Raw genomic sequence first — 11,367 nt, 5'->3', positions numbered from 1 at the left:
GGCACGCAACTGCAAGTGTCGCCCTCGGCTGCAACTGCATGCCTTCCACGTGGTTGCAACTCAGCGGTATTTTGTCGGAGAGGCAATTGCATGTCCACCACTAGACACACAGTTGCAATTATCGCCCCCTAAATGCAATTGCTTGTCTTCAACGCGGCTGCAACTTTGTACTTTTTTTTGTTGCGTGAGGGGTTAGTTGCATGTTTGTCACTAGTTGTGCAACTGCAAGTGTCAGACTCGAATGCAACTGCATGTCTTCCATGTGGTTCAAACTCAGTGGTGTTTTGTCGGATGGAGGAGAGGCAATTTGCATGTCCACCACTATGCATGCAACTGCAAGTATCGTCCCCGACTGCAACTGCATGTTCTCAACGCGGTTGCAGCTTTGTGGTGTTTAGTCAAGGGGACGGGGGCAGTTGCTTGTCTTCCACTAGGCATGCAACTGCAAGGTGTCGGCCCCGACGTCAACTATGTGGTGTTTTGTCATGAGGGGCAGTTGCACGTTTGTGACTAGGCAAGCAACTGTAAGTGTCGCCCCTGACTCCATCTCCCTGGTGTTTTATCGAGGGAGAGGCAATTGCATGTCTACCACTAGGGACGCAACTACAAGTGTGGTGCTCCACCATCTAATGCAACTGCATGTGCTTCAATGCGACTTTAACTTCAATTGTTTACTTATTTTCTTTTCTTATTTTTATTTCTGTGTTTGGTTTTTTCTTTCTTTCTTTCCTACACAGGGTGTATTTTTTTATTACAAATCGCGCAATCTAGTTACATGTCCGCCTCAGCGTGCAATTGCATGTGCTGCACCTCGCATGCAACTGCATAAGCACCAACTTAATGGCGCAAAAAAGATTAGAAGTGTGTGGTGTTCCCATATGTGTGTATTTTATTAATTTTTATCTTCATTTCTTATTTTATTGTATCATTGTTTGCACACCCTGCTGGTTGCACATAATTGCGTTACGGTTATATATGTGCAAAAATATTTTTTTTTCATTTCTTTGTGTTTAAATACTTATATTTTTTTCCTCCAATATAAAATCAGCATAAGTAGCATGCCCATAGCTCACACGGTCACACCCAACTACAGGTAGCATATACAAGGATTTTTTGGCAAACAAAAAAAACAAGAATTTGAACACAACAAAGCTGCATCATTTGTCGAGGCTGAAGCTACCTAGCAAAATACACTTACACAGTTACACGGGCAGTGGTACATCCCAAGTACAAGAAAGAGAAAACAAATCCGGCAACTGCACAACGGTGCACAGGAGAAAAAATAAGACAAAAGCCCACTAGAAGACCAGGCTAGCCCATCATGAAGGCAACACATAAACATTTTCCAAAACAAAAAGGCCTGGGCTGTACATATGCTGATGTCATCAGTCGACTTAGTCTTCGCGAAGTCTAAGTCGACTGAGACCTAGACAAACTCTATATTAAATACAAGACTTAAAAGGTAAATCGTCTACTCGACATAAGATGAAAACAGTTTATGTCTAACTCCGAACAATCTCTAACTATGAAATATATCTCTAACACCCCGAACGAATCTAACCCATCCAAACCAAGTCGCTTTTGCACCCTATAAGTGCCGCTGCCAATCAATCTAGCCGCGCGCTGCCGATACCCGACCCAGCGCCACCGCCGTCATCCTAGCTAGCTGGATCCGCCTCCGACGCAACAATCGTAGTCGTATCCCGGGCCGGCACACAATGTGGCAATCCTTTCTCGCCCGGCCTCAGCACGTTCTCTCCCGTCTTTGTCTAGTCCGGCGACCTGCACGCGGCGGTGCCATCCCTGCTGTTATCGGTGGAAGAACCCCTTACACCACGGGCAGACACAGGGAACCCACGCAAGTGTCCGCCGGGAGGACATGGTCGGATCGGCAAGGCGGTGGCTGCTGCCGCGGACCCAATCAGCCGCCGCAGCGGCGGCGGCATCTGTACGTGGCGCTGGATGACCCAAGGGGGTACGCTCTGTACAAGCTCAACGTGGACGACCTGTTCAGCGACGACGCCGGCGCCGGCACCGTGGACCTGCACCGCCTCCCAGAGCCGGTGCTTCGTCTAGGATTCCGTTCGTTTGGCACATCAGCGAGGATCAATGCCCTAGGCAGCAACATCGTTGTCACTGGTATGGCCAAAGACACGCATGACAAGACTGCCGGACGGCCCAGATGTCTCACCCTTGTCTATGACACAAAGACAGGGAGGCAGGACATTGCGCAACTCCTTCCGGACGAGGTAGATCTACGAGACTGGCACGAAACCGTGGCTGTCGGCGATAAGATGTACGCATTTTGCCCCACGATGCCCCCGCTCTACTACCTCGGGGCCGACACGCAGGCACAACCTGAATCTGATGACGATGGTGATGATAATGAGGATCCTGACAGTGAGGATGACGATGAAATTTCGTATCGTGAGAGAGCATGAGCGGAGGAGGAGCGATGGACATGGAACCGCAGCCCTTCATCACTTCCCTGCAGACATGGCTATGTCCTCAACCGTGCAGTGCATCCAGATGGGCGCACCATCTTCATGTCGGCGGTGGACGGCCATGGCTTCGGCGAGGGGACGGGCACCTATTCCTGGGACACCCATCAGCACAACGGCAAGTGGACATACCACGGTAACTGGCATCTTCCATTCATCTACCAGGCGTACTACGACAACGCCTTGGACGCCTGGGTCGAGTTCCAGCACTCCGACGGCGCAGATGGTGGGATCAAGGGCTATTACCATCTCTCCTCCTGCAGCGTTCCGTCCCTCGGCGAGGGCACGACGCCACGGCCGGCATGGAAGCTCTGCAAGGAGCCCCTGACGTTCCTGCAGGCCCCGTTGAGCGCCATGTGCCGCAGGCTCGTCCACATAGGACATGGGACCTTCTGCCTCGTCGAGATCGCGCGGCGCTGCTCGTGTGATGGCCATCAAGGCAATCTGCTCCGCGTGACGATGTTCACTGCCAGCTACCGAAAGAACGGCAAGCTCGTGGCCACACCATCCGGGCCTGGTCGCTCTTACCTAATATCCAGTAGTTATGCCCCTCCCTCTACTTGCGATCCTCCTGCGTTCTGGATGTGACAACGAGTAGGGGATGGGAAATTTGTGTAATCACTCTATTTTAGTACTACTTTCGATCCAAACAGACTTGAATATATAGGGGTAACTATATATTTAGATGCACGTATGCTGCATGGAAAGTAGGAGGTGCCGTTTCAAATATTGTTCTCCAGTGTGAGTGTGTGACTAATCGATTGTGTTTGGCTACTCATAATGTGGACCAGGAGAAGAAAGAAAACAGCATGCCCAATTTCATTGCAAATTGAAGTGCACAGTGGAGAAAACATACAAGGGAAACTGGACTGAAATTGTCGACTTCTGAACAACACAACATAACGATCACATAGCAGTCTTGAATCAGTCTAAAGGTGTCCCTGCTTGATCTCAAGGGAAGTTTTTGTAGTAGAACACACAACTACATAAATATTCCAGGCGGGAACTAGGCCAACCCTACGAGCGGGGGCATCTCCCTCTAGTCAAAACTCAAAACACTTGTTCACCAGGTGCTCATTATTCACTAAGCAGGCCAAATTGATGATAGACTGAAATTTCAGCTTATTAGAAGACACCATCCTGGATTTTCTTGTATATGACTCCAGTAGTCTGAACGAAACCCTGCATTTCAAATGGCATGAGAAAATGCCTAGACAGGCGTTAATTTCAGAGATGCACCAAGGGGTCAGTCTGTCACCTCCTCAACATTTTGTGCAGTTTTCTCAGATGCCTCCACAAAGATCAGACCATGCTCATTTGCAAACTTCCTACCTTCCTCATAGCTCACGGCACGCCTCTGAGATAGATCACATTTGTTTCCAACTAGCATAATAGTCATGTTGTCCTTTGCAAGTCGCTTCACATCCCTTAACCAGCTCGCGAGATGATTAAACTGAAGATCATCATAAGAGCATCTCCAATAGCCGCGCTATATAAATGGGGCGCCGCAAATTTGTGGTTTTTAGCGCGCGCGCAATCGCTAACCGAGGTCCAGCGGAGGCGCAATAACCGCGCGCACGGCATAAAGAGTTCAGCGCGCGGTCCGAAACGCCATCGCGCGCGGTTTATTTGGTGCGCCCGCTTCCGCGCGCGGCACACTCGAGCGCTCGTGCTGCAGTCTCTCCGCCACGTCACTTTCGCCCCGCCCGCACCACCGCCGGCGACTGACCCCATGGACGGCCGTGTCGGCACCCCCCTCACCCCTTCCTACACCCGCGACCCCTTCGCCGCCGCCGCCGCAAACCCTAGCGGGGGGAGCTTTGGCTTCGCCTCCGCCGGTGCTCCTCCAAGCACCGGTATCGCGCGCGGCCTTTTCATGCCGCCACGGACGACCTAGGCGGCGGGTGGCATCGCGCCGGCGCCCGCCGTGAAGCCACGTGCCCCCCTCTTGAAGCTCCCAAACGCGGCGCAGGTGAAGAAGGGCTAGGTATCCGCGAAGAAGAACAAGGCGGCAGACGGCTCCTCCAAGCCGTCGAGGAAGAAGCTTGCATGGCGTGCGACGGACGCGGCGGCTACCGAAGTGCCGGCGAGCTCACTTGTTGAGCCGGCGGCCGACGCGCACAAGGTGTTCGATGAAATGCTCCCAAGGTATAAAATTTCGCCAACTTTTGTTGTTGTTGTTTTCTGAATGCATACATATGGATAGCTTATTTTCTTCGTTGTATGTACTTTCTAGTTTGAATGATGAGGCATATATGTTAACTATGGGTGTTGGCTCCAACAATTCTCATTGGTCTCAAACCAATGACATGTATTTCGATGATCATGAGTTTGAGCTGGATGAGGATGGTGAGGGCATCGTCGACGCACCGAAAAGAAGAGGAGGCAACTACACCATGGATGAAGACATCTTGATATGCAATACTTGGTTGCAAGTGATCCTGCCGTTGGAGGGGATCAAAGTAGAGATGCATATTAGAACCGGATGAAGGAGCACTTTGATGTACACAACAAAAGTGGAATTGACCGCTTGGAAAGATCTCTTCACTTCCGGTGGTCGACAATCAACCGAGATTGTCAAAGGTGGGCGGCCGCACTTAAGGCGATTGACAAGTTGAATCCAAGTGGCACTAATGATATAGATAGGGTAAGTGCCATTTCTTCCATGTTCATCATGCTTCTTCTTGGTATTTGTAGTGCACTAGTGCTAACTTGTTTTGTTTTTATGTAGCTCAATATTGCACAAAACTTGTTCAAAGGAGAGGACAAGAAGACCAAGAAAGGGAAGATCAAGAAAGGGAGACCATTTACCTTGCCTCATTGCTATGAAGAATTGAAGGGTGATGAGAAAGGGAAGAAGCGTGATGATATCGATGATGTTGATGAGAGCAACAAACGCAAGCGAACTATTGATTTGGATGATGATGATGAGGAGGCATCAAGTGATGACGGCAAGAGAAGCCCTACACCAAACTCGGTTTCATACTCCAAGCCAAAAAGACCGGATGGATGCAAGAAAGACGCAAAAGAAAAGAAGAAGATGAAAGGAGATGACGAGCTAAAAAATGCTATGGAGGCTATTGTGAAGGCAAGAAAGGAAGTGAACGAGGTGAGGAAGATGGCAAGGAGCCAAGATGCCACGGCCGAGGAGAGGAGGGTGGTATTGGAGGAGAGGAAGGTGGCCATGGAGGAGCGAGCTAGGTTGTTGGAATCGAAGAAGTACTTGTTCTTCATGGACACATCTACTCTTGATGAGAAGCAAAATGAGTACGTCAATCTTGCCCGTGAAGAAGTCTTGGTCCAAAAAAGAGCCATGATTGGCGGTGGCATGGGCGGCATGGGTGGCGGTGGCATGGGTGGCATTGGCGGCATGGGAGGCATTGGTGGCTTCGGAGCTACCATGGGCGGACTAAGTGGCATGGGCGGCTTCGAAGCTACCATGGAAGGCACGGGTGGCTTCGGAGTTACCATGGAAGGCATGAGCTTTGCGTCTTTCATGGGAGACATGGGAGCACCTCCGGGCGGCATGGGCAGAATGTTTTCCGGTGTGCCTCATCACACACCTTCCGTTGAAGATCTTGCCAACACCTTCCGAGCTCCACATGATGATGCGGCGTGCGAGAATGAAGAGGAGGAGGAAGAATCGTCTTCGGATGAGGAAGATGAATCGGAGGAAGAGGAGGACGAAGACGAGGATGAGGCATGATTCTTGAGATGTGCCATTCGTTTGTGTGAACTTTGTTATGAACTTCGTTCGGATTTTGAAGTTGGTTGGATGATGTTGTGGGCATGAATTTGAACTTTATGTCACGAACTTGTTTGGGTTATGTCTTTGTTTTCATGTTTTTGTTTTCAATGTTTCAAATATTCATCATTATCTTCAAAACTCAATATATGGCAAGCGCCGGCTGCTCACGCGCGCTGCAGTTTAGCGCGTCTGCTGGAGCAGCTTGCGCGCGCTAAACTTTGCAGCAGCTGCTGGAGCAAGCGCACCGCGCCGCGCAAAAACGCGCGATTAGCGCGGCGCGCGTAGCGCCGCTGTTGGAGATGCTCTAACACAAACACCGTGGTAAAAGTTCAGGAAACCACGCACTTTAGGTAGCTTTTGGATTGGACAAGTACCTGGTGATGTCATAAACTAGAAGAGCTCCATCAACTTCATCGTAGTACGATCTAGTTATCGATCTGAATCTGTCTTCACCTGGCTGTAATGTGAGATGGTCATTTGCCTTGACAACTCAATGTGATGCTAATGTTTATGGCACGGCAAACCTTGTATAACTCAATATACACATCTGCACTGGAGTACTTCTATACTCCCCGGCATCAACGGTGTAGAAAAAACACTCTGGGACGGAAACTCACAAGTCACAAGTATCAACGTGAAGTCGTGAACCCAGCGTCAACAACTACAAATGGCAACTTTTAATTCCCAAACTTGCTTCGATAATAATCCTAAAGGTTCATAAAATATTTTTAAGCGACAGCTCCTTCCATCTGCAGTTGGTTGGTACTAATTCGTACAGTACAAGGACCCAGCCGATCTAGGCACACCTAGAGAAAAAGAGATACACCGTCGTACCGTGTCCCAGATCTGGAACTCGGTGTCGATGGTGGGGTCATGCAGGGGCTGGAACCGCTTGTCGGTGAACTGCAGGAGCAGGCACGACTTGCCAACACCTGCACAAACATGCAATCAGATGACGAAATAGCTGCATTTCAGTCGACTAAATTTTCGTAGTTCGGTCAGTTGATTTTAATCGAAGGAAGAAATAGCCGGAGGGGAGGAAGAAACTCGCCGGAGGGGAGGTAGAAGCTCGTTCGGCATGCTACCCCGGTGTCTATCTTAGGGTTCAGGATGGGGCGGTGGTGGACGGCGGTGGTGGGGGGCGGTGGTGCGGCTGTGGTGTGGGGATTCGCCGGAGAAAAAACACTACAACAAGAACCCCCCTTCAGCAACGCGTCGATGCGTTGTCGTATGTACATATATGTGTTGCTATGGTCTACACCAACGGATTTCTATGCGTTGTCGTTGGTGGCGTTACTAAGGTCTACAACAACGTATACACATGCGTTGGTAAACGGCATGTAGATGCGTTGTAAGGTAGCAACATATAGAGTTGAAGGCCAACAACACTTCAGATGCGTTGGTAACGACCCTGCACAATCATATGTTATATCGTTGCAACTACTATAGAGGCTTTGCTAAATATCATGATTGATTGATGATATTTTATATATTGCCATCCAGAATTTTTTGGTCAACATCCATACACACTATAATAAACCTTCCTCGTATATTAATTTGATTGTGTAGCGTTGCATAGAACATGATCCAAAGATTACAAGATGCGAAACTATGTAGTTTTATCATAATTCTCGACCTTGCAATCTACTACAATGTTTGAAACATTGATCGTGAAAATGACATTATAATTATCTAATAGTAACCCCATTCTTGGCCTTGCAATCAACATCTGAGCCATGCATCATCCATTTATCTACAGAAACGAAAAATGACATGAGTAACTTACGGTAGAGAAAATCAGGTTAATAGAGCAACAAAATGTAGAGGGGCACCATACAGAAGTTGAAGGCCATGACATTAGCAACTTTGTATGCAGAAAAGGAGAGTAACAGCCAACATCCGACAAATACTTTTGATCATTGCTTTCTTATGAACAAATCTGTTGTGTGTTAATTGAGTTAAACCTACCTAGGCCCTGACTCAACTATCCAATCCAGATCCACTTGTGGTCGTCATTACACCTACCTAGGCCCTGACTCAACCTTGAAGGAATGCATGATCTAATTAGTACAGACAAGAGCATGCTCTGATTAGTAAACGAGAAGACATCACAGAATAATTAATTAGCAGTTGGGGATGATGTACATACCAGACCGAGCTGCCATGTGATCTGGTTTCGATTTGATCTTGTAGCGCCACCCTCAACAGAGATGGGGACATGTACCACAAGCGGAGATTCAGATGTGATGAGCCCCAGCCGTGAGCCATGGCCTTGACCCCTGAAAGGGCACAGGTTTGTTTGGGCTTCTCTAGGAAAAAATAGGGAGTTCTGTTTCTAGAAACGGTGGAAATCAGGATGTTTATAGAAAAAAAATTGATTCGCTACTCACAATAACAAGACGTGGGGTGAGTTAAGAAAAAAAAAGGACGTGGGAAGAGAGGTTCAGCAATGCATCTTATTTAGTTGCGATTCATGCAAACACATGTTAGAATATTCGTGCGAGTGTCATCTTAATATTCTACTGATTCTGCAATGATTTATCTTGGATAATACATGAATGCAAGAACTGCTCCCAAACTAAGATTATAGTGTATATAATTGTACATACGATGGAGCCAAATGAAATATAATAAATTCAGGATTATGGTGTATCAGTTTACCTGTTAAGAGACAGAACGACCACACGCATGTTGGCTGAAGCAAGGTCAAATTCAGAACCTGTAAGGGAAGCTGAGATTAGGGATGGACGCATGTGAGACTTATTCCTATAGTATTACAGAACTGTGACAAAGAAATAGGTAAGGACTCATCTGTGCACATATCAGCAAGAAAATTTAAACATATATAATGCACCACAACTGGATATACTAAGTAATAGATATGCTAAGTTTGGCATGAGATCCTCGGTTGGGCTCGCACGGCAGTCAACCTCCCCGACCCCGACACGCCCTTCCAGACTTGGTAGAGCTCTTCCCACGACCACGCGCCGGCCTCCATGCGCAAGGGTCCGTCCTCCATCGTCATTCTAACGACATGGTGGCTCTGGAAGCACCGCAACGCATGCATCTTCGACGCATGATACCATCAAGGACAAGGTGCGCCTATGGGCCAAGGCTGGCGCCAACGGGTTACAAAACATCATCTCCGGCGCGTAGTTCCCAGTTTTTTGTTTTGGGGCTGAGCAAATTAACCCCCTTGTTCTAGTCTGCTCCTACGCTTGTACACCATGCCTAGCATGTACATGGCCTTGTAAGTGTTACAACCTCATGCTTGTACTCTCCTTCTATCAATGAAAAGATACGCAGCTTGCATATTCATGAAAGAAAAAAGATATGCTAAGTGCGTTTCGAAAAAGAAAATGATTTTCAGCAAAGTTCACATAGTTAACATAATCTGATTTTTGCATTTTGAATAAGTTACATAGTTTTCATTAGAATTTGTACGCAGTGGTATAACTTGTCAGAATGCTCTTGGGACAGGTTGCAGTCCAAATTTATGACTCGGTATTTTTATACTCAAGTAGCCTCAATATTTGCTAGGTCCTGTTACATTTCTGCCCTTTCTTTTCTAGACAAATATGGTTCGCTGGCTGACTTATCTGAACTGCATTGACAATCCTTTCTTCCTAATTGCTTTTGCCAGTTGACATCGAATCTGTAGTTGATTCAGTTGTAATTAGTTCTCTAAAAAACACACATAAAAAGGTTTCAGTAATCCACGTTAAACTGTTTAGTCTTTACCAATTTTATTTATCACTAATCAGGATAGGAATATGTGACAACTATGTCATGGTGTACACACTTTTAAAAGAAATCCTCGGTTGTTAATGTACCATATTGTTCTCTTGTAATACTGAACTGATACAGTGTTGTTGTTTTTTGCTCTAAACTTCTTTCTCTATGTATAATGCAAGCCCGAAACTTAAATGAACTGAATATTTGGGCCTCCAGCAAGATCACTGACCGTGATGGGTTCTTATCCAGTTGTGATGTACAATACGACGATGGCTAACACTAGGCAGTTGTATTTGAGTGTACAGTAGAGAACTCAAGACTGTGGGGCGGCGTGGATGCAGTTACAAGCGAGCGCGGGTGGTAGTGCATCAGGCAAATGATAAGATAGTTTAGATCACAATCGTGATTGCCAGCAAAGAATCGACCATGGCACGATGGCCATGTCCTCACAAAGCACCAGAGAGAGTACGGGTAGAGGAGAGTGCCTTACTAAACCGTCAATGTCGGAGGTGAGGTAGCCAAGGCAGAGCAACACCGCCGAGACCAAGCCACAAACCAGAGGAGGCGCGGTAGCCGCGCCAGCGACCTGCGGCGACCAGTAGGGTTGCGGTAGGGGGCGGAGGACGTCGCGGCGGCGCGGGGTCGGTGGAGAGCACCGAGGGACAGACGGGCTAGTGAGAAACTTCGCGGGAGAGCACCGGAGCTAACCGGAGTCAGTGGTCCCGAGGCAGCGGCGTGGTCATGGAGCTCGGCTGAGAGGGGAATTGGGGATGAGAGAGAGAGAGAGATTGGGGATAGAAAAATCTGGGAGGAGGTGGGTACGCGGGGAGGTTAGCTGCTTTCTAGGGAACGAGGAGGAGGTTAGCGCTAAGCTGGCGAGGTGGGCGTGGGAGGTGGAAACAAACAACACATCTTATCATATCGTTGGTAGATATGCGTTGGTATAGGGGGGTTTTGTTGTAGTGAAAGTCGGTGCGGCGGGGCCCAGAGGGATGGCCGGGGCGGTGGGAGACCGGCGATGGGGGTGGTTCTGGGGAGGGCGGGGCGGCGAGGTGGTGCGGGAGCGCCGCCGGCCACGGGCGGTGGGGGCCGGTGGTCCGTGGCGGCGGCTGGGGAGAGATTTGGGGGAGAAAGAAGAGAAAGAGGTGGAAGATGATGCCTGGACAATGAAATTGACTAACCACTTCAAAGTTTCAGTCGCTCCCATCAGATGAAGGCAGGTGGGATAGATCTCCCAAGCAATGGGAGCAACCAAGAGCTCGGGGATCCATGAGGGACTCCCTCACGGAACGAGCAGGAAGAGAAAGGGGTCGACCGAGGGAGCATCTCAAGCGGACCTGCGTCGCCGATGATGATGTACTTGAAGAGGTGGGCGTACGACAT

The 11,367-nt window shown here is 48.6% G+C and overlaps 1 protein-coding gene across 1 annotated transcript; it reads right to left on the bottom strand.

Annotated features, from left to right (window-relative positions):
* Positions 1–3,626: 3,626 nt before the first annotated feature.
* On the bottom strand, positions 3,627–11,367 carry LOC123168870 (ras-related protein Rab-2-A-like). Its single transcript, XM_044586732.1, has 5 exons — positions 11,322–11,367; positions 7,084–7,181; positions 6,624–6,706; positions 3,760–3,976; positions 3,627–3,683 (listed from the first exon to the last, which is right to left on the bottom strand). Exons 1-5 carry the CDS (start codon positions 11,365–11,367, stop codon positions 3,627–3,629), a joined length of 501 nt encoding a protein of 166 aa, XP_044442667.1.

The sequence above is a fragment of the Triticum aestivum genome, chromosome 7D, assembly GCF_018294505.1.
Source record: "Triticum aestivum cultivar Chinese Spring chromosome 7D, IWGSC CS RefSeq v2.1, whole genome shotgun sequence".
Lineage (NCBI taxonomy): Eukaryota > Viridiplantae > Streptophyta > Magnoliopsida > Poales > Poaceae > Triticum > Triticum aestivum.
This window is presented reverse-complemented; position numbering and strand designations above follow the sequence as displayed.

What these genes read in the sequence shown, in the direction of transcription:
- LOC123168870 (XM_044586732.1), bottom strand. Translation starts at nt 11,367, where the DNA reads ATGTCGTACGCCCACCTCTTCAAGTACATCATCATCGGCGACGCAG. An exon ending in CTAGTTTATGACATCACCAG is followed by an intron (nt 3,977 to 6,623) that starts GTACTTGTCCAA and finishes CGGCTATTGGAG; the next exon opens with ATGCTCTTATGATGATCTTC. An exon ending in CTGCACAAAATGTTGAGGAG is followed by an intron (nt 3,684 to 3,759) that starts GTGACAGACTGA and finishes TTTGAAATGCAG; the next exon opens with GGTTTCGTTCAGACTACTGG.